Raw genomic sequence first — 23,641 nt, 5'->3', positions numbered from 1 at the left:
ACTTCCTATTCTGTAGAGATCACTTATGAGCAGTCATCTCATTATCATCACAGGCGGGATTATAATGGCAGATAAACCCTCTATATAGTTAACACAGGCTCCGCCATTGACAATTGGTGATTGTCATTGTTACCTCCCCCGCCCCTGTACAGTAACCTTTTGCACAGGTCACTCTCCCATAGAAGTTAGTAAATTGTTTTGTGACTGAGGGGTGCAGGACTGGCAAGATGGCAGCCCCACATATACAATCAAAAAATAAAAGCGGAATAGAAAAGAAGAAAATATTTTAATACAGATTTTTAAATTAGTGAAAAAAGGGGATACATTTCTTAATCTTAATATAAAACATTTTTTTTTGCATTAACATGTTTGCATTTGTTTGAAAATTCTATATTTTTTTTTAATCTCTTAATTTTTTAACAATATTAATCTTGTAGTTCTAAGGCTGTCCCTGCCTCGCTTCGGGACAACTGTCCCGTACTGTAATCATGTTTTCAGTACGGGACAGTAGTTCCACGGAGAGGCAGGGACTCCTAGCGTCGTACATAACTATGATGCTAGGAGCCCGGCTCCCTGCACTGTGTTCAGTCCGGGACTTCCGGCCGAAATACGTTCCGTCCATTACGGACGTAACCTGCTCGTGTGAACCCAGCCTAAATCATCATTGCCACTTGTCAATCCAGTAATGCGTTAATGCCATGGGTTCATCGGGATCCGCTGATATCTGTTCAAAAATAGATTGGCATAGCTGTCAGGGGTCTGTTATAATTGGAAGCTATGATGCTAGTGTGAATGGAGCTAAATTTGCTTGTGAATACTGGAGAACAATATGAATAACGTAGGCATAAATCCCACATTCTACAACGGCATAATGGTGTTATAATATCAATATTCTTTAAAAGGGGTTGTCACAAGCCCTTGTCCTATGTTCTAAACAACCCCTGTTCATATGTTCTATAAGGAAATATTGACATTAAAATGGTAAGTACCTTGATTTGGAGCTATCTATACGAGCCAAAGCAGAGAGCCACTAAGTAAAAGAATCTACCACACTGGCAAATCCGTTCCGTCAATGTACATTGTCGGTCATTCATTTGAAAGGCTGGAATGTAATACTACATTTCCCCTTAAACGTCTACATGTTGTGTTTAATGTTTTGTCAAAAGAATGTACAAAAATGACAGTAAAATAATTATTTATTATATTGTTATATTTCCATTTTAAATCATCTTATATCTTTAAAATGGATGAAGCTAACTTAGACAAGAGATGCAGATATTAAGTAGAGTCCATCGGTTTGGTTTATGAAAACCAGAGGCGGTATACAAATATAAAAAGTTTATGAAATATGTTTGGTAGTACAATGGTCGTCGTCATCATCTGTATCACTGGTGTCTTCATCTGTCTCCTCATCTGAATCTTCACTGTCCTCGTCTTCACTACTTTGTTGTTGTTCTGTAATGTATTAATTACCATCACAGATCATTCCATCGCACATGGTCTGAAGCTGGTCATACGCACAAGATTTTTCCTAACTTCACTATAAACATGCACACTTGGGAAGAGGGGAATACGTCGCTGACAGACACCTCTGGCATTAGCCTATCTTCCACAAGTAAAAAGGATCAGGCATGTTGAAATCCAGTATGTTTAATCCCTCTTTCCGCCAAATCTATCGTTGGGGGGGGGGGGGGGGGGGGGGACAGCCATGAGGCTCCCATACACACGAGATCGTCGGCCGATCCTGCCGAAAGAAACCGGTATGGCTAACTTTTATGTTGTGTATGGGCAGCTTTAAAGGAAAAGGGACAAGCATCCATAATAACAACATCTCCATCCCAGCCAGAAATAATTTGATCTTCTCAGAATCCGCACCATTTTTAAAAATGATTGAGAGATCTCAGGTTTTGAATCTGGGAGAATCCATTTTCTTATCCTGAGTGTAACTTGAGATGGGAGAAGAATCAGATAAACTCAATCCTCATCTACATCCTAGAAACTGGAACTTCCTATTGTAGTTGTTTATTAAGTAGTCCTGCATAAATTACTTCAGCTATACAATGCTACCAAACTTTACTGTATTAAAAGGATTTTCCATGGTTATAAAAACCCCCAGAAAAGTACCTGTATGTCTGTATGATTACTAGATGATGCCACCATAGCTCGGAAGTAGCTAATTTTTATTTTTATCATGTTGCCCAGCTCTGTGCAGCACTGCTGTTTTGATGATGCAGGGCATTCTGTGGGCGGGATTACCAAGTAAAGGACTACAGTTCCCATGATTCCGCTCTCCTCTCACAGACATTACATCTATTTCATGGTGTAAGGTAGTGATGTCATTACTCGCCATCTGCTACTGAGACACAGCTCTGCTGTTCTGCTGCTATACTCTGCACGATCTGCCGCCCAGCATGTGAAACAATCCCAGAGGCAATGAGAAAGGGGGAAGAGCAGGGAGCAGTGGAGAAAGAGGGATGTGTTGTTTGGTGTCCTGTACTACAGGGAGGGTGAGATGGGAGATGACCACATTTTCAAAGTACAAGATGTCACACAAGTAGGAAATAAACACCAGGAGCATGGTCACATGATTGCATGGGAGAGTGGTTTACAGAAGGATTTCAGCTTCAGACAGTATATTAGTAATGACTAATCTTACTGCAGTTAAACTATTTGAACAGATCGGAAAACCCCTTTAAAGCAGATCTGTTAGGTCTACCCTATCAGCATGTTACAGAGGGAGAGACACTGAGATTCGGAATATATGGGGTTTTTTTTTATAGCAAGATTCACCTATGTAATACGTCCGTGTGATGGCCGTTAAAACAATGGCCGTCACACGGACCTATGTAATTCAATGGGGCCGTTCACACAGCCGTTGTTTCAACGGACATGTCCTATTTTTTTGCGCTTCACGCATCCCGCAGGCTGCAGCACGGATGCACCTCGGATGTGAAAAACTGAAGTTTTTGACGTCCGAAGTTTCATACGCTCATGGGAATCTAGCCTTACTTTATTAAGGTCAAGAAAGGGCCATCGCAACAGGAAATAAACGCAAAGTAAAGGATTTGTTAAATGAGGGACATATCTTATAGAAAGTATCATCATAAAGTAATTTTGTAATTCTTACCAATTTGCAGCATTTTCTCAATAAGTGGTGAAAACTGCTTGGCCTCTGGATTTTCTGGTTCGTATAGAAGTACTCAAATTTCGAAAGAGAAAGAAAATATTAGAAACCAAAAAGATAGAAATGTTAAACGCAAAATCATTTTTTCCCCATTAATAAGATAGGACCCGATGATATCAGAAGGATGAACACCAAGAAAGTGTGATCTGTTACACATGTGCATTGAAGAGTAAAAAAACAAAAAACGTACACGTGTAAATATAAGCTCTAAGGCTATGTTCACACAAAGTTTTTTGCAGGCGGAAATTCTGCCTCAAAATTCCGTTTGGAAGTTTGAGGCAGATTTTCCTCTCCCTGCACGCCGATTTTCGCAGCGTTTTTCGCTGTGTATTTCGCCCGCGGCCATTGAGCGCCGCAGGCATAAAACGCAGCTAAATACGCTTTCTCTGCCTCCCATTGATGTTAATGGGAGGTCAGAGGCGTAAACGCCCGAAGATAGGGCATGTCCCTTCTTTCTCCCGCGAGGCGGTTTTATCGCTCGCGGGAAAAAGACGCCTCCACCTCCTATTGAAATCAATGGGAGCCATTTTCGGGCCGTTTTTGATGAGTTTTGTGGCGTGGTTTCCGCGTCAAAAAACTCAGTGTGAACATAGCCTTAGGTTGTATTCTTCTGCCAAGATGTAAAAAATAAAATCCACCCATTTCTTAGATAGATCAATTTTTGTCAAAGTTGGGTGACAACCACTATGAACCCATTACAGCTCCCACAGGGTCAGTTAGATTCCTAAATGTAAAAACATGTCCAGATCCGGCCTTTTCATGCTTGAAAAAGGCGAGACAAAAAGTTGCTTCATATACGAATGCTTGAATTAACAAAAGATCATTTAATATGTAAATGAGTAATTCATCCAGGGAGTCCTTCTGATTTTCATGTTTAGAGTCTGGCAGGTATAGGTCATCTAAAATATGGACAATTGGCTACTACCTCATAGGCCTTTGTTTATGGCTTCCTCTGGATCAACACTACAGTATAGTAGTGTTATACTTTAGTATGGTATAAGTTGAACTGGATGGACTTATGTCTGTTTTCAACCTTACTATGTTGCCGAGGATGCTGCTGACTCCTCTCTATCCTTGAAGGTTGATTTGAGGAGTCATCACTTTTTTTGACTGCTGACTTCGCATTCTTCAGATTTTGGGATCGTACCAGGTATTGTTCCTGCACGCTTTTTATTTGGGCCCAGCTTATTCCCACTTTTGAATGCAAAATTCTATTTGTTTATTCAGTTATATATACCGCTTTCCCAAATATCTGCTGGATGGTGTAAAAGCAGTCATATTGGTTGTCACCCTACTTTTACAGAAACAGATATAACTACAAAACAACGAGTTGAACGTTAAACAATTTCACAATTCCACAATATGAGGTCAACGTAAAGATAACATTAAATACCACTTTGGTGACACTTTAAACGGTCACTAATTTTCCAAGAAACTTTGCATAAATTAATAGTACAAGCGAATATAACAAATGCGTGATATATCTTATTAGAGGAAAAATGCCTTTTTCTCCACTTATTAGGCTCCCCTCCTAACTGTTCACTCACTCTGCATTTACTCCTTTTTCCTTATCCTCAAGAGGAGACAGACTATCAGCTCACTGAGGGATCAGGTTACAGCTGCCCATAAAAAAGGGAAGGGAGAGAAGGGGGCGGGAGATGAGTGAGGGACAGACAGAGGAGAAATAGACACAGATGCTGCAGCAGCTTGTAGTAAGTGTTATAGGTCACCCCAGTGCTGGATTCTCTATGTGTGCTGTGTATGGGCGACATGATAGCAGTTAGGCTACACCCACTAGCTCAGTGAGAACTGAGAATTAGAGATGGATCCTGCAGAGTGGAATACTACTAAAAAATTCAAAATACAAGTCATATAATGGCCAGAAATAGTGTTATTTCTCATGTACACACATAGGACAGCTTATTCTGAAAAGTCACCTGAAAGGTTAGGTATGCTGTAATGGCTATTTTAGGGAATGTCCTAACAGAATGCTATTATTAGAAGTGTTGCCCTTATTATTATTAGTGCTTTCAATTATAAGCCAAACCAAATTTCCCATCACTGCTCTTCCCATGCCGCCAGCAGCACCCTTTGGACCACTTATAATAAAACAGGACTAAATAGGAGCTTCACTTCAGACTGGTACAAAAGGTTTATCAATCTCTATGAACCCTCCCAAAAACATGATGTGTAATGTGAGAGAATAGAGCTGGTTATCTGTGCAATATGAACAAATACCTACTCATCTGACACAGTTTCTGTGCCACTTGGTAATCCTTATCCATTATAGCACTGATGAACTGAAAAGTAAGAATTAAAAATTATTATATTGAAATGCCATCATAATTATTCACATCTCAGCAAAACACACACTGTTCAAAATGCCGGAATACATGAAAATGTTATGTGTATCCTCTCTAGCACGGTTGTAGGGAGAATTGATGCTCAGGCTTGCCGGGGCAAAAGAATGCAGAATGTGGAAATAACTGGACAGCCTCAGGTTGTCTCTACTGTAATCCTGACCCCTAGTAACATCGTTTATATTAAGGGTGTCTATTGCTACAGTCCCACTGGACTCATTAGATTAGTTAACCAAAGCCATGTCACCTCTGCTAGAAGCTCTATGGGAGCACGGCCGGTTTCATCATCACTCTCATCTTCATCGCTAGACTCCTCCAGACGTCGTTTGATGTTGCCGTTATGAATGGCCAATGATTGAGGTCCTGTGGTTTCTTTTTCATCTAAATGAATGAAAATCATACAAGGCAGAGTAGATCTTCTTATAGGGTCAGGGAAGGTGTTGCACAAATAATTTATAGGTCAGATTGAGAGCACTACTTTAGTAGAAATAAGCAATGCGCAATTGTGATCACCTTCAATATAATGCTTTTCTCAGTTTCAACAAGGCAGAATGCATAGATGCATTAGATTTCACTACATGCCAGCTTTATAATAATACCCCCATCAAAATTTCCAGTTTAGGCACTGGTTTTAGGTCCACACAGGCAGAGTAATTATGGATATCCCTTTTTTAAAAACTGTAAACCCCAGCAATGTAGCTAGGATTTCTTTCACCTGGGGCAAAGATCCAGTTTGCTGCCCTAGCCCTGTATGTAAATACTTTAGCCAGGCCAGAATGGCTTGCTCTCGCCTCCCTTGCACACAGCAATTGGCTATGCCCCAATCCCCCAACATTGCATGGTTGTAGCTCCTTATCCATGCCTTGTATATGCTGTATCCTTGCAGTGACCATGTTGGTTAAAAGAAAACTGTACTCCATCACTTCCTGGAGATTGTCAAATCTATGACATTTTTCTATCAATTGACTTCCATTCATTTCACACCTTCTTGTACGGACTGTAAAAGCAATACAGGAAGGAAATGTGTGTCTCCAACATAGCCACCCCCAGGGAAGATAGCGGGAGATAGCATCTGGTAGCCCCATAGAAAATGATTGGCGTGGTAGATGAGCATGCGCAGTACCGCTCTATTCATATGGGGAGAACATGGACGGCAAGATAAGCCCGTGCTTGGGATCGGTATGGGTCCCAGTGTTCAGACCCCCATCGATCAGTAATTTATCCACTATTCTGTGGATAGGTGATAAATATGGATTATGGGAAATTCCCTTTAAATTAATTTACAGATAATAATAATTGTTGAACGTCACAGTCATTACCAGTGTTTCCGGGCACAGATGTGATCTTCTGCATTTTACCATTTTCTATATTGTTCATTGGCAGGCTTGCCCCAACATTGTAATCTGGAATATCACTGCTGCAAACAGAATAATAAGATTTACCTCATTAGTCCATATCTTCAAAGACCTATATATTTGTTAACCAGACTTCATCATTTGTGGCTTTGTCGAGTTTGATACTTCCAATAGCAATTCCCATTAAATACTGTAGGGTGCTCCCAATAGTGAGATGATAGTTATACTGACAATGAACTATCAGCGTAACGAACCATCTAAAAACATGCAATTTATAAGTTTAATGCAACTCGTTGCAGGGTAAGATAAAACAACCACTATGTCTATGAAGGTACTGTAGCCTGCACCATACTGCCCAATTGTGGCATGTACCCATTGGGTGATAAGGCACACAAGAAAATTCGGAAGGTGTACCGGAGATCATATGTGAATCTTTACCATTGTGTCTGCTGCACTAACACAACTATACCTGTGTGCCATAGGCTTAACTGTACACTGTAAGATCTGTTTTGTAGGTATATAACTTTTTCTCCCGGCTAATTCTTGTCTTCCAGCTGTGCTGCCGGGTCAAAAGAAGACTGTACATGATGTGCACATTGGATTTGTTCTGCTACACTTCAATCTTCAGATTAATTGTCCCGAGACGTTTTACTCACTACACAGTACAATTTAAAGCACATGACCCCGTTATCTAAAACTACTTATATGTCAAAGTTTTCATTGGTGGGAGTCCAGGCTCATAGACTGTCACCATTCACTAGAATTAAAGCATACCTAACTTTTCAGAATAAGCTGTCATATGTGTGTGCATGAGGAATAACACTATTTCTGGCCATTATATGACTTGTATGTAGCATTATTTAGCAGTTTTCCCCTCTATATCTAATTCTCAGCTTTCTCTGAGCTAGTGGGCGGAGCCTAACAGCTATCATGTCTTCTATAAACTTCACACATTGAAGAGGAGACTCCTGCTCTCCTATCTCTATCACATATATAGAAGCTGCAGCAGCATGGAGGACTTCATACAGCAGTAATGAACAGTGTAGCTACAAATTCAGTACTGGGGTGAGATATAACACTTACTAGAAGCTGCAGCAGCATCTCTTTGCATCTCGCTCACTCTGCTTCTTCTACCTCCTCCCCCCTCCTTAGACTTCTATGGGAAACTGTAACCTGATCAATCAGTGAGCTGATAGAGTGAACAGTTTGAGGGAGGGGAAGGAAAGGAGCCGGATAAGTGGAGAAAGGCATTTGCTCTATTAAGATATATATCACAAAGGTTCTTCTATTCACTTATACTATTGATTTATGCAAAGTTTGGTCAAAGTACAATGCCTATTCAATCCAGTAGAAATTTTTAGGGCTTTTAGGAGAGGAGAAAACAGCCCATAGATTATAATGCAAGTCTTTTGGATTACTCTCCTGAGTAAAACTGTGAGAAACCAGTGGGACTGGAAGGTGCTATTTGCTCTTTTGGCTGCAATAGCATTTTTGTTCTAGCAAATGGTGGAAATCTTAGAGCCTGGACACGAGCCAATGAAAACTTCTGACTTCTGTCTATAACATTTCCAAAGTTTTTTTTATAAACTCACGGGGATCGTATATTACCAGATATTCAAGCACACGCTCAGCTGGCAATAAGAATTACCTGATATACTATACAGCAGCCCTGAGGTCCCGGCTTTGAATCCGATTAAAGGGGTTGTCCCACAAAACACATGAATCCCCTATCCCCAGCATAGGGGATACATGTGTTATCGCTGGGGGCCTTACCGCTTTGACCCCCAGCGATAAGGAGAACTGGGGACCGAAAGTCCCCTGAAGTGCTCCATGAGAAGAAAGGGACTACATGGGGATACATGTGTTTTGTGGGACAACCCCTTTAAGGACAACATGTGCATGGAAATTGTATGTTTCCCTACATGCTCCGAGACCATACTGGTAGGTTAATAGGCTCCCTACAAAACTGGCCCTAGTGGCTGAGATAGGGGAAATGATATTGTTAGCCCCATTGGGAACGAGAGTTGATGTGAGTGATGGCAATCTTTGTATAGTGCTGCGGCATATGTTGTAGCCATATAAGCAACAGGAATTAATTAAATGATTGAAGGTGATCACTTTAATAGCAAGACTGTTCTGATAAGATGCAGGCCTGCTGGAAACATCAGATTGCCAGTCACTGCCTTGTGATTGCGTCAGCAGATGGCAGGCAATCTGTAATAATTAAATGATTGCTGCTGATGTAATGATAGGGAGCGGTGTGGAATATGTGTTCTCATTCTCTCCTGTATTATCAGAATGCTCCGTTACTTCTATATTATGGAATTGTTATACAAGCACCTCTTAATATTTAATTTAGGTACACTTCCAGTATGGAAGGATTGCTCCTGTCTGCCCAAAATGATATAGTCATGACATAGGGCTTATTCAGACGAACATGATATACGTCCGTGCAACGCGCGTGATTTTCACGTGCCTCGCACGGACCTATATTAGTCTATGGGCCAGTGCAGACAGTCCGTGATTTTTATGCAGCGTGAGTCCGCTGCGTAAAACTCACGACATGTCCGTTCTTTGTGCGTATTTCGCGCATCACGCACCCATTGAAGTCCATGGGTGCGTGAAAATCACGCATGCCACACGGAGGCACCTCCGTGGGACGCGCGTGATTCGCGCAACAGCAGTCAAAGTATGAATGAAAACAGAAAAGCACCACGTGCTTTTTTCTGTTTACAAACAGAGTGTCATAATGATGGCGGCTGCGCGAAAAGCACGCAGCCGGGCATCATATGCTGAGGACACACGGAGCTGTCAAGTGCCTTTTGCCGTGTTTTTTGCGCGCGCAAAACGCACACGCTCGTGTGAATCCGGCCTTATGAAGTATCTTTAATTTCAAAGCCACTTGCATTTTAGGAGCATAACCACTCAATACAGTATTTTTTGGTTGAATATGTAGTTATTCTATTTCAGGGATACTGTATAATATTGGAAACAGTGGCGCTAGGTTATAAAATCAGCTAATTGTCACTAATAATCTACTTGAAAGGAAAGAAATCAATTTTTCCATGCGTTGTGTCCCACATGGGATTTGCACCATTGACCAGGAAATGAAGATGAATTAGAGAGCTGTGCAAGCTGCCAACATGTAAATGTTACATAAATGTCTGCAATCTCTTCACTCTTTTCTGTTCAAGTTTCAGACACTAAAGATTGCCTTAGGAGCAATGATCATCAATGATATAATCGTTATGTTTCTGACTGAATGACTTATATACAATGTTCCCTCCAAGTCTTGGCAGCTCTTGAGCGGGCCAGTTAGGGAGCAGGGCAAGTCTCCATCAATGGTGGATGATCTGAGGACCAAAAGTAATACCCCCAGTAAAGGCTAATATAGGAGAACTAAATAAGAGAAGAAAACATATTTTAAATTAGTTTTAATTACTTTTTTAAATACTATAATATTACAAGTCCAGCAGTAAAATAGACAGTTATAAACACTAATTATAGTCATCATTGAAAGAATCACTCATTACACCACTGTCCCTGTAGAGAGCGCCACACAGCCCCCCTGTAGATAGTGTTTCACAGCCCCCCTTGTAGACAGCGCCGCTTCACAGCCCCCATTGTAGACAGCGCCACACACAGCACCACTGTAGATAGCGCCACGCAGACCCCCTGTAGACAGCGCCACGCAGCCCCCTCGTAGACCGCGCCACGCAGCCCCCTCGTAGACCGCGCCACGCAGCCCCCTCTAGACAGCGCCACGCAGCCCCCTCTAGACAGCGCCACGCAGCCCCCTCTAGACAGCGCCACGCAGCCCCCTCTAGACAGCGCCACGCAGCCCCCTCTAGACAGCGCCACGCAGCCCCCTCTAGACAGCGCCACGCAGCCCCCTGTAGACAGCGCCACGCAGCCCCCTGTAGACAGCGCCACGCAGCCCCCTGTAGACAGCGCCATGCAGCCCCCTGTAGACAGCTCCATGCAGCCCTCTGTAGATAGCGCCATACAGCCCCCTTGTATATACTGCCACACAGCAATCCCCCTTCCTCTTGTATATACTACTAAACAGCAATCCCCCTCCCCTTGTATATACTGCCACACAGCAATCCCCTCCTCCCCTTATATATACTGCCACACAGCCCCCTCCTCTCGTATATACTGCCACACAGCAATCTCCCCTGCCCTTGTATATACTGCCACACAGCCTCCGTCCCCTTGTATATACTGCCACACATCAATCCCCCCTGTATATAGTACTACACAGCCCCCCTCTCACCTTGTATATAGTGCTACATAGCAATCCCCCCCCCTGTATGCTACCACATAGCAATTCTCCCCTCCTGTATATACTCCCACAGAGCAATCCCCACTCCCCTTGTATATAGTGGTACACAGCCCCCCTCTACCCTTGTATATACTGCCACACTGCAACCCCCCCCCCCCTTCCCAGCGCCTTATAGGCTGCAGGCCTAACATGGCCTGCAGCCTATAGTATTCATTTGTATCGGCATCCCAAGGACGCACATACAAGTGAATGTGGCTGTCGCTAGCCCCGGAGCCCCCTCCGTGTTAGCGATGCCACTGCATCCGCCCGTGACACTGCGCAAGCTTTAAACTTTAGTGAGCGGGTGGACTGTGGAAGGTGCGCGGCCGCGCACCTTATAGGGAACACTGCTAATTTTATATATTAATAAATTTGTCACATCTTGTGCTGTACGTACGCCTAAAAGTGAAATCTACGGCAATTTTGAGCTGCTGTAGATGTCAGTTTTAAAATAAATATGTCGGGCTGCAGTGGACCCTCCCCTCTTGCTAAGCCACTCCCCCCTTTGAAAAGTGCTGGGTGCAACTTAAAAGGAAAAAACTGATTTATACGCAAAACAGCTGTGCGCCTCAATGTGCGAGATTTTACCACCACTAAAGTGGCATAAACCGCTGAATAAATGAGAGCCTATGTATTTTCTTTAGTTCATACATGGATCCATTCGGAGCACTAACAAATGCTGACAAAAGACGAATGAGGAAGAGCGCTTATACCTCCTTATGTACCCATTAGTTGTAGCAATCAGTGGGGGTCTGAGCACCTGGACCCCCACCAATCAAGCCGTCTGACATTTTTCTTTGACATATCAGTGACCCATTCATTTTTACTTATCAATTCTTTTTTTTAATCTGTTGAAGATAAAGATAACAGTATAAAAGTAAACTACCTTGATGCTGCATCATAAGACTGTATAACCACTTCCTCTGTAAAAAAAAGTAAATGAAGAATATGAAAGTATCATCAGAGTAGGATATCTTCTTTAAATCATATTTTATTATAAACAGTTTTTATTTTTAGTGTTTTTTTTGTTATGAGACCATTTATATAAAAAAAATATTTTTATAGATCTATATATTTCAGTTTTCACACTGGCCACTTGATCACACACAATGAGCTATCACTTCCTATCACATTATACAATTGCGTCCTTTTCACATCCGCCACAAAATTAATTTCAATGGGGGGCGGACGCTTATTCCCGCTAGCAGACAAAAAAGCGTCCTACCCGATCTTCGGGCGGATTCCACCCAAACCTCTCATTGAAGTAAGTGCGAGTAGGAATCTTCCTGCCAACGGCCGAAATAATTCTGCGGCGGGACCCGCCAAGCAAAATCTGCCGTGTGAACATAGCCTCAGGTCCCATTCACACGAGCGTGAATCACGTCCGTGTGCTGTGCATTGAAAGAACGCGCAGCACACGGACCCATTGATTTCAATTGGGCCGTTCACACATGCGTGATTTTTTAAGCAGCGAGAGTCCGCTGTGTGAAACTTACTGCATGTCCTATATTGGTGCGTTATCACGCACCTACTCGCCCATTGAAGTCAATGGGTGCGTGAAAACCACGCACCGCACACGGATGCACATGCGTGTGCGGTGCGTGATTAGCGCATCAATTCAGTTGAAAAGAATAATAAATAAAAAAATAGACGTGCTTTGCAAGTGCGTGAATAACGCTTGCCCCTCGCAAAGCACACTGATGCATAACGCAACACACACGGACCCGATTCGCGCTCGTGAATCGGATGCGGTCGTGTGAATGAGGCCTTAGGGAAAGGGGGATTTAATGACAGCTCTAACAAACTGCTGCAGGCCTAGATAAGGCTCTGTATGCATTTCCTTGTCACCCGCTGGTCCTTGGGGAAGGGGGCTGTAATAGTCTATGACATTTCTCTCTCAATTTACTCCCATTGCAGCTGCCATAAAGCACCCTGCTGCACTGTTTATACAGACAATACAGAAAGGAAGTGTGTGCCTCCGATATGGCCACCAAAAGGTAGATTTAAAAATAAATAGCTACATTTAAAAAGAAGAACACAAACATTTCTCTTCAACAGACAAAACTCTAATTAAACTAAAATACATAAGAAAAATCGCTTTAACACCTTCCCGACCGCGCACTGTCTTTTGACGTCAGGCGGTGCAGGTGCTTAGTCTACAGGGACGTCTTTTGGCGTCATTATAGGAGAGGCTGATGAGCGCTCATCCTCTAAGCAGGAGCTGTAACTTACAGCTCCTGATCTCAGAGCAGCCTCCTGAACACAGCTGGGGTCGGCAAACATTCGGACCCCAGCTGTTTAATCCTTTGATTGTCGCAGTCCGTGACCGCGGCATGATCAAAGGGAATTCCCCTCTTTGATCGCATCACCAGGATTCCGGTGATGCGATCAAACACCAGGGAATCCCTCTGCAGTCAGCCCTGGGGACCTACAAAGGACCCCAGGGCTGTTTGTTCCGTTTGCCTGCTGTTCGGGCACACTATGTGCTGCCCGATCAGCAGCCTGTGTCATAGTGACACAGTGTAATGCATTAGCATACAGGAGTATGCTAATATATTACAGGTAAAAAAAAACAACTTATAAATAAAGCTATCCCTTGATGAGATTAAAAAAAAAAAAAAAGTAAAAAATAAATAAATAAATAAAATAAAAAAGTCCCAAAAAAAGTCATTATTTTGCATAAAATACATTTTATTGCCCCTACACTAAATAAAAGCAAAAAAACTACACATATTAGATATCTACACGACCGTAATGACCTGAAGAATTAATCTAATGGGTTATTTAGCGTGAACCTGATAAAAAATAAACAAGAAAAACAATGTAGAGCATCTCTTTTTCCTATATTTACATAAAAAAATATAATTTTTTTTTACCCCCCAATCTGTGAAAAAAAAAATACTATTTCTCTCGCATAAAACAAGGCCTCATATAGCCACGTCAATGAAAAAATAAAAAAAGTTATGGCTGCTGAAAGCCAGAGAGGCAAAAACAGAAAAATGTAGCTGGTCTCTTAAGGGCTTTTCAGGCCCGGTCATTAAGGGGTTAAAACAGTGAATATGCTGAACACACAGATCATTTGTTACGACCATTCACATGGAAATAAACAAAAAAACACTATGTCTGGCTTGATGTTTCCAAACTAGTGTCATATTTACCTTTGGGTCCGAGCACTTGTAGTTTCCCATTCTGAGAGCTTACAGGTCTCTACAAGAAAGGAAAAATATTATTTTGAAAAAAAACCCTGATTTCACACAAACTGTATCCAGAATAATGTCCATAATAAGAGATGTATTCTTATTTTATATACATTATATAGAGATTTGTTTCTATGGTCAGTAGGCAATTCTTAGTCATGTAGGACAAAAACATAACATAGTTATTGGATTTTTGAACTGCAAATTAGTTGTTTTTTTTTTTAACATAAATACGACAACAATCACGTGCTAATTAATGTCATATTTTATATAGCTTTATAGATGTTGGAGCTCTATTTTTCTGATACAGAGCTGCACATCTTTCTTTCATACAGCCATATAGTAAAAGGATAACATTGTGGCTGCCACTAGGAGGACCCTTGGCGCGTACCACGTGTATTTATACCTTAAAGAGGATCTGTCACTAGTTTAGTAACGCCCTATCTCCCAGCTAATCTAATAGGCGCTGTCACACTGATAATACTAGTGACAATTGTGTACTAAAAAGTTTATTATTTTAAAAGTTATGAGCTTTTTTCTAAATATGCAAATGAGGCTATACTAGCCAAATGGGCGTCAACACCAGCGATTCTCCTGAGGTTGAGCTACCTCACATCCTCTGACGCTGTCTTATTAGCATGAAGCTGCTTAAAGGAACAGTGTCACCCAAAAAATGTTTTAATATGTTAAAGATGTTAGTGCTTTATTAAAAACGTTTGGATTAATTTGTGTGTTTGTGTGTTACTTTTTTTTATTTTTACACTTTTTCTTCCCTATGGGGGCTGCCATTTTTTTTAACGACACATACAGACATGGAATACGGCAGCTCCAGTCCCATAGGGACTGCGAACGGGGCCCGTTCCATCCACTATCGTGTACGCCGCTATGTGGGAACGGCGCATGCGCCGCTCCCACACAGTTCAATTTGAAATGCGCGCCGTCCGGCGCCATTTTCCTGTGGACCGGACGTCGCGGCCGGACAGTAAGATTACTACTTCCGGTCGCGGCTTCCGGACTTGTGCACATGGAGCAGCGGCAGCAGACGGAGCGGATGGACCGGAGGGAGCGGCGGCGACTGGAGCAGGTAAGTGATTTCTATGTATGTTCGTGTTTCAGTGTGTGTTTACTAGTGTATGTAAACCTTCTACACTGTATGTTAGCTCAAAAAATGGCGACACACAGTGTAGGAGGTTAGACCGTTCAAACCCCTCGTTTCTCCCGGCACAAGCCAGGATAAAGGTGGGGGGGGGATTCTGAGAGCTCACTAGAGCGAGGGATTTTTACCCAATTTTGCAGCATAAAGCAATGTGGTTGCTTTACCACATGCAATGCTGCAATTTTGGGAATGGCTCCATCTAGTGACCAGTGCTGGGAAATATTATAAATTGAATCCAATTTATAATATTTCCTGACTCGTGAAAAAAAATAAAAAAATTAGAACAATGTTTAATCACCTACACACTAACTGTTTAACTAAAAAAAAAAAAACATGTTTTGCTGGCAACACATTCCCTTTAACACAGTGAAAGAGACTGAGGCTGAAGCGAAGGGGGATCACTTCAAATAGCCATATCTCAGGATGTGGTTTCCAGGGCCGGCTTTTTGGATGTGCGACCCTCCCCTGCTTGTGTTTGAGAAGTGCCCGGGCCCAGCGACTCAGCAGCTGCCTTCCCGCCCAGGCGCTTCTTCTCTCAGAGGCGTTGCTTCCGCTGCAGCAGCCTTAGGACGCAGATACTATTGAACAATATAGCAGAGCAGGGAGATATCTCCCTACTCTTCTATCTACTAGCATCACTGTAGCTCCCTGAAGGAGCGTAATCCCACAGTTGCCGGGGATTCCACTCCTGGACGGAGCGCTTGATGTCTTTGTCCATATATAGACAGTAACATCAGAGGCAACTCCTAAAGCGGATCCCCATCCAAAGGGTTGCCCACGTGGTGGCCGGTGATTTGGCTCCAGGAGAAGCCCCTGACATCACTGTTCATAAATGGACAGAGACGTCAGGGGCTTCTCCTGGAGTGGAATCCCCAGTAACAGATTTTGCAACGCTGCGGACGGGGATTCTGCTTCAGGAGTTGCCTCTGATGTGACCGTCCAGGAGCGGAATCCCCAGCCACAGGGGGATCCGCTCCTTCCGAGAGTTACAGTGGCGCTATGTACAGGAAGGGGGTGCTGCTATCTACAAGGGGGCTGCGTGGCACTACCTACAAGGGGGCTGCGTGGCACTACCTACAAGGGGGCTGCATGGCACTACCTACAAGGGGGCTGCATGGCACTGCCTACAAGAGGGCTGCGTAGCACTACCCACAAGGGGGCTGCGTGGAACTGCCCACAAGGGGGCTGCGTGGAACTGCCCACAAGGGGGCTGCGTGGAACTACCCACAAAGTGGTTGCGTGGCACTACCTACAAGGGGGCTGCATGACACTACCTACAAGGGGGCTGCGTGGCACTACCTACAAGGGGGCTGCGTGGCACTACCCACAGGGTGGCTGCATGGAACTTCCCACTGGGTGGCTGCATGGAACTACCCACTGGGTGGCTGCATGGAACTACCCACTGGGTGGCTGCATGGAACTACCCACTGGGTGGCTGCATGGAACTACCCACAAGGGGACTGTGTGACACTACCCACAAGGGGCCTGTGTGGCACTACCTACAAGGTGCCTGGGGGCATCTGTGAGTGACGGGCTCTTGGTCATTTTACTGTCAGTGGGGGCTGATGTTCTTCAAGTGGCTTCCACCTCTGACCTCCAATTTAAATTAATAGTAGGCAGAAAATACCTGCAGCGCTCCTTTGGAGGTTTTTTGCCTGCGTCTTTTGCATTAGCTTCAACGGCTTAAAAAAAAAAAAATGCAAAAAAAAGTAATGCTGTCAATTCAAAATCTGCCTTACAAAAAACGCTGTATGAACATACCATAAGAGTGTAGTGCTTGTTTTTAGCCGTTACCTGTCTGTCTTTCACTAGACAATTTTTGGTAGGGGTGCCCTGAGGACATTTTTTTTCCCCCCTAGGGTGCCTCCAAGCCGAAAAGGTTGGGAAACTCTGTACTAGGCTAGAGGATCACGCTGGCCTACGCAAGGATCCCATCGTCGGCGTCGTGGAGCAGCTCAGTTCGTTGTGGGAACAGGGCTTAGGTGAGCACAATTTTTTTTGTTTGGGGGGCACTGTCTACAAGGGGGAGGTGGGGAGCTGTATGGCACAGTCTACAAGGAGGAGATGGGGGATTATGGCACTATCTACAAGGGGCACTATCTACAAGGGGGAGCTATGTGTGGCAGCCAGGGGAGGGGGGCATTACTGTGTGGAGGCCACTAAGAGGACACTATACTGTGATGGCGCACTACAGGGGGCAATATACGGTGTGTGGCATAATACTGTGTGGGCACAATTAGAGGACAAAATACAGTGCCCTTGAAGGGGTTATAACATATTATTAAATATTATTATTATACTGTGTGTGGGTCAATAAAGGGGCATTATATGGTGTAGGGAATTTTTTATGGGCCATTTTTTTTATGATGGGGCGACGAAAGATAATTTCGTACGGGGCGCCATCTACCCTAAGGTCGGCCCTGGTGGTGTCATATGAAAAATGAGATTCTAGTGGCATCAGGATCTCAGTTCTAGCTGTGAAACAGTCGGAGGTTATCATCAGTTGAAAACAATGTCGGGAATGGAAGCTGTATATTTTATAATCACACTGAGTTGCTGGACTGGGAAGCGGAGAACTGTATGACGCTGATTGGACAGCGTCATACAGAAAACATTACACCGCCCAGAGAGAAAAGAAATAGTCACTTCCCATTTGGCAAGTATAGCCAAATTAGCATATTTAGAAAAATGCTCATAACTCTGAAAATAATAAATGTTTAAAAAATAAATAAATAAATCACATTCTGGTGATTAGAATCATAGCGCCTATTAGACTAGTTAGGAGATAGGGCATTAATAAACTAATGACAGATCCTCTTTAAATGCACTAATAAATCTGTATGCAGTTAGTTCCCTCTAGTGGCAGCTGCAGGTAGCCCACATTTTATCGTTTAACAATATGACTGCTTGCTGGAAAGCTGTGGAATTGTAGATCTGTATCAGAAAAACAGAGCTCAGACCCCTATAAAGATATATTCTGAAATAAATCAGCACAGAAATTAACGACTAAAAACAATATGGTGTTAAAAGGAGATAGTCACTTTAAGACTAGTGGAAATCACAGTTAAGGGGGTTTACACTGGGCAATTATCGGGCAAACGATCGTTCATAGAATGCTCGTTACCGATAATTGCCCTGTGTAAACAGGGCAGCGATCAGCAGATGAATGAGAAAGCGCTCAATTATGTGCTGATCGTATGGTTTTAAAACCGTAAAATATTATGATTGTCGGCAGCGCATATTCCTGTGTAAACAGGGAGACGCGCTGCCGACACGATAATAATGTATGGGGACGAGCAATCAGAGTAACTACCGCTCGTCCCCATACATAGCTCCTTGTGACAGGACGAAACGAGCGCCGATCACTGAGCGGTCTCGTTGATCGGCGCTCGCTGCACCGGCCAAAATCGGCCGATGTAATAGGGCCTTTAGACAAGAACAGTAACTGACCATACGTGTACAGATCCTAAACACAATGTTTTTAGTTGTCCTGGTTGTAACTTTCTTGGTTACGCCGACACTGTTGCCTTCATTTTATTAGTATGATCCAAGCACAAGTAGAAATACTGACTTTTTATACTTAAAAAAAATTCTTTTTATACTCAAAAAAATACCTTTGTTGCAAATTCTGGACTGTGAGAATTACACACCCTGTAGAGAGTGGAAGCAAATAAATGCAACATGTTCAACAACAATAATACTTTATAACAAAGAAAAATAAACGCAATCTAATTGAAGTTACACTTGTTTTCTGTGACTTAAGTCAGTAATAAAGTAGAATGACACACACAAAATGAAAACTGCAGCCTGTGACTTGTGATCCAAGCACCACATAATACATGTGCATCGTAAAAGAGTTTCACTGATCGTGAGGAATCGGCATGTTCAGGAGACTGGGACAACCAAAAATAACACTTTTATGACCCGTCTGATTGACATCACTTTAAAAACAAAATCTAAATTGTAATTTACAAGAACATTTTATTTTTGCAAGAATTGTTAAATGAATTTAGACTTACAGAGACACGGATTTGCTGGCTTTTAGATAATCATCATCTAGAAAGGAGAATAAATAGAAACGACAAATATTAATGCACTTGTTCGGTCATGAAAACTGTCATATTGAAATATACTGAAAATATATCCTTCCTAGGGGACAAAAAAAAAGTCCCTGAAAATGTATATTGACTCCTCAACGAAGTTCATAAACGTATAAATATTGTACATTTTTATTTTTTATTTTTTAATTTAAACAGTTAGTGTATAAATGATGAAACATTGTTCTAATTTTTTTACGAGTCAGGAAATATTATAAATTAGATTCTAATTTATAACATTTCCCTGTGCTGGTCACTAGAGGGAGCAATTCCCAAAATTGCAGCATTGGCATGTGGTAAAGCAACCACATTGCTTTATGCTGCAAAATTTGAGAAGACACACTCGCTCTAGTGTCCTTAAACAATCCCCCCTCCTTTATCCTGGCTAGTACCAAGAGAAAGGAGGGGATTGAACATTCAAGCCTCCTACACTGTGTGCCGCCATTTTTTGAGCGAATACACAGTGTAGTAGGCTTACATACAGTGGTAATCACACAGTAAAACACGAACAAACACAGACATAACTTACCTGCTCCTGCCGCCGCCGCTCCCTCCGGTCCTAGTGCTTGCATCAGAACACAAGTCCGGAAGCCGCGACCGGAAGTAGTAATCTTACTGTCCGGCCGCGCTTCCGGTCCACAAGAAAATGGCGCCATTACCTGACAATACCTGGCAAAATCGTGTAGCCATTGGCCGTCACAAGTAAGCGTGATTTCGGCCGCACACGGATGCTGCCACGTGGGACCATACCATTAAAGGGGTGCTCCCGTAATATAATGTTATGACACATAGCCAGAACATGCCATAACATTATGATCAGTTGGATCCCCACGAACTGAAGTAGCCTTGTCTTACTATATAGCAAATAATACAAAACATGAATATATACCTTCTGGGTCAAGAACTTCCAGCTTTCCCAGTCCCTGGAAAAGAAATCAGAATATTACTGGTATAGCGTGCAAGGTCCTAAAATAATTATAATAGCCAAATGAATCATAGTTAAAAGGTGGAAAGTGCAGTCACCACAAGTCCACTGTAGTCCTATGTTATCAATCATCATTATACCGGGCCAACAGGCAGTAAAGATATATGTAGAAAAGTCCACAACGAATGACTCACTTGACTCTTGGCTTGGACAAAACTTTTTCTACTTTTTAAGCAATGTTAAATACTTTCGTGTCAAAAAAGACAAAAGTATTGTAGGTAGGATACCTTTATTGGCTAACCATAGGTATCATACCTACAATACTTTACACGAAAGTATTTACCATTGCATATTGTTTCTGGCTAACACGGTACTACACCATTTTTTACTGTACTTCGTAATTTTTAAGCAATATACACCATTGTTACTTGTCTGAATCTATTAGCTAAACATCATCTAAAAGAGTATTTGAAAAGTGGTTACGCCCAGAGACGTAACGAGGCTTTTCTTCACCTAGGTGAAAGAATACGTACATTGTATAGCCTAACCCTGTATCTAAGTATCCTGGCCAAGGCAGAGTGGATTATTGGTGCACTCTCTGGAACCCAGTGCTCTGGGCTCATGCCCGACAGCTATGCCCCTAAGTTGTCAAAGACTGAAGCCCCTTGAACAATCAAGTATAGTTATCCAAACTATGTATAGATAATGTATTGCTATGTATAGGCTTTAAAATATGCCATATAGTTCATCAGAGACTCCACATGTATAATAGAAGGAAAACTTCTCACCTTGCACAGATTGACTTGGGAAGCTGATCCACAGGCTTCAGTCCTGAAAAACAAAGTAACGACCCCCGGCCAATAAAAACATTTTCTTGGTCATTCCAGTTTTGCTTTTGGGGATCGCCACATTTGGGAAAATTAAATAATTGATTGTGAATATAAAAAAAACAACAAAAACATAAAAAGTTGAAAATACTCATGAAAGGAGTTGGACATTTATTGTATAAAGTGCTAAATGTGCACCCAGTTTATATCATACGTCCTATCAAAACCTGAACTGAATCTGTATATGGGGACATGCAGGGAACACATTCATCCAGTCCAAATAGCGTACAATAAATAAATGAATACATAAATGTAATAAAATGCTAAAAAAAAAGTACATACGCAGCAGTATTGTACATCCTCTGTGACATGAACGCATTTTTAATGAGAGTTTAGCATCGCAGTGGACCGGAGATTTAGAAAATTTGTTTTGGGAAAAAAAGAAGAATATATATATATATATTATTGATTGAACCAACTACCGTAGAACATAAGAAATAGAACATTTTATTTTTCTTCCCTTTTCGTAAATAAGTTATGCAAATTAAAAACATATCAGCTCAAATTGGAAACAATAAGATAAGAAAGCCCTATACGGCCTTGCTCACACAGTGCAGATTTGCTGCAGATTTTGCATGTATAAAATACAATGGAAACGGATATATAGACCCACATTTCAGTCCGCATGGTCTAATAACGGACAAATACAGCTCTTGTTCACACGGCACGCTCTGGACTTTCCAGATATTCCACCGCAAAAAAACGGATTTCTACCGCAGATCCGCATGCAGTTTAGCTCCATTGTCATTTAATGGGGCTAATTTGTGGTTTTGCACTTCCCGCGGATTCTGTCAGGATTTAGGCACGGAGTCCGCACCTAAACCCAGGCGAATCCACAACGTGAGAACATGGCCTATTAGGAAATCCACGTGTAGCTCATCTACAGTCACTTGCCCTCTGTTGACACTGACCAAACATGGCGGAGGTTCAGTAGATGATCAGGATGTATGAACAGAAGTCACATCCTTACAATGAATTGGTTATTTCTAGAACTCTTAATTGATTGTGCGCTGATCAAAGAAAATCCTATTATTCATGGTGTGTAGGACGTTAGACCAGGAACAAGCTCTATACTAGGTAATGCAATATAATAACATTGTAAAAAACAGAGACGCAATTGCCTGTTCATTCTTCGATTTCAATGATAACCTCCAGCAAACAGTTGCAGGTACCGACAGGGTTTCCGAGCCGTGGTTACATTAGACCAGGTTACATGTGGGTAAATGGGGTTTCAGAATCCTCGCCAGGAACGTTGCCTGGGTAACGGACGCACAGAGGTGCCAAAAAATCATCTCGGTCAGAAACACAGACTACAGAAAAGAGTTCCGCGACGATGAGTAGCTGAGAAGCTGCATCTCTAGCGCCACCTTTTGGTAAGATCACGGTTTTGAACTGTACTTGGTTATGAAGCGAAATAACCTGATATAAAAACATCATATAACCTGATATAAAAACATCAACAAGAAAACATTTTTTTTTAAATTTTGATTCTGAAAGTCTAATGAATAGTTTATTATATTATTTTACTGTGCATTGAGAAACATAAAGTCAAATACTACAGAATACCAGAGTCTGTGATTATATTATTGTACAGTTAAAATGTCAGAGCAACTAAAGAAGCTCAGCTGCCAAGTGGCAACCCACAGAAAGGGGCACAGCTGAGCCTGACCTTGGTAGCAACCGTAAATCACATAGCGTTTATAGGGCCCCGCACGGCAGCCAAATGGGGCCCTTCTTTACTCACAGGTGTAGTGAATGATAGGAGTAGGACATCAGTACGGTTACCACTAGGCGGTAAATCACTGTTCCAGCCGGTACGTACACTGGGAGGCCGGTGTCTGTACAATGGTTTTACCAGCAATAGCACACGCTGGTAATTTTGCATTATAAAACGGTGCGTGCGCTGTCATGTTACTTCCTTATGGGATTAGGTACTCCACCATTGCCTGGTCCGCCCAGCAGCCGTAAAGATTAGATCAAGTGTGAGATTCAATGGAAGATATGAAAGATATGAAACCGGAGCAACCCTCGAAGGAAACCAGAACTGGAGCCCGTAGAATTAGAATAAATTTATTTTTTTCCATTTAAATCTCAAAGATAGTAAGCGTTTACAGGTTGACCACTTCTTCTTCCGGCGAAAACCCTAAACATAAGTA

The 23,641-nt window shown here is 42.3% G+C and overlaps 1 protein-coding gene across 4 annotated transcripts; it reads right to left on the bottom strand.

The window, feature by feature from the left end:
- Positions 1-322: 322 nt before the first annotated feature.
- Positions 323-22,781, bottom strand: ERICH2 (glutamate rich 2). Of its 4 annotated transcripts, none has more exons than XM_075831116.1 (13): positions 22,607-22,779; positions 21,768-21,787; positions 21,387-21,429; positions 20,563-20,596; positions 19,596-19,632; positions 19,191-19,227; positions 14,382-14,430; positions 12,110-12,146; positions 6,864-6,961; positions 5,792-5,925; positions 5,427-5,484; positions 3,128-3,199; positions 323-1,455 (listed from the first exon to the last, which is right to left on the bottom strand). In XM_075831116.1, exons 2-13 carry the CDS (start codon positions 21,782-21,784, stop codon positions 1,340-1,342), a joined length of 732 nt encoding a protein of 243 aa, XP_075687231.1. In that variant the 5' UTR covers positions 21,785-21,787; positions 22,607-22,779; the 3' UTR covers positions 323-1,339. The 4 variants fall into 4 exon arrangements, 3 of the variants coding, with proteins under 3 accessions (XP_075687231.1, XP_075687233.1, XP_075687234.1); XR_012849628.1 differs by lacking the exon at positions 323-1,455 and adding an exon at positions 4,732-4,803 and having other exon boundaries at positions 5,423-5,484; positions 22,607-22,781; XM_075831118.1 differs by lacking the exon at positions 21,768-21,787.
- Between the last annotated feature and the right edge of the window lie 860 nt (positions 22,782-23,641).

Source organism: Rhinoderma darwinii, chromosome 6 (genome assembly GCF_050947455.1).
Source record: "Rhinoderma darwinii isolate aRhiDar2 chromosome 6, aRhiDar2.hap1, whole genome shotgun sequence".
NCBI classification, from domain to species: domain Eukaryota; kingdom Metazoa; phylum Chordata; class Amphibia; order Anura; family Rhinodermatidae; genus Rhinoderma; species Rhinoderma darwinii.
Note: the sequence above shows the minus strand (reverse complement) of the source record. Positions and strands in the feature narration are given on the sequence as shown.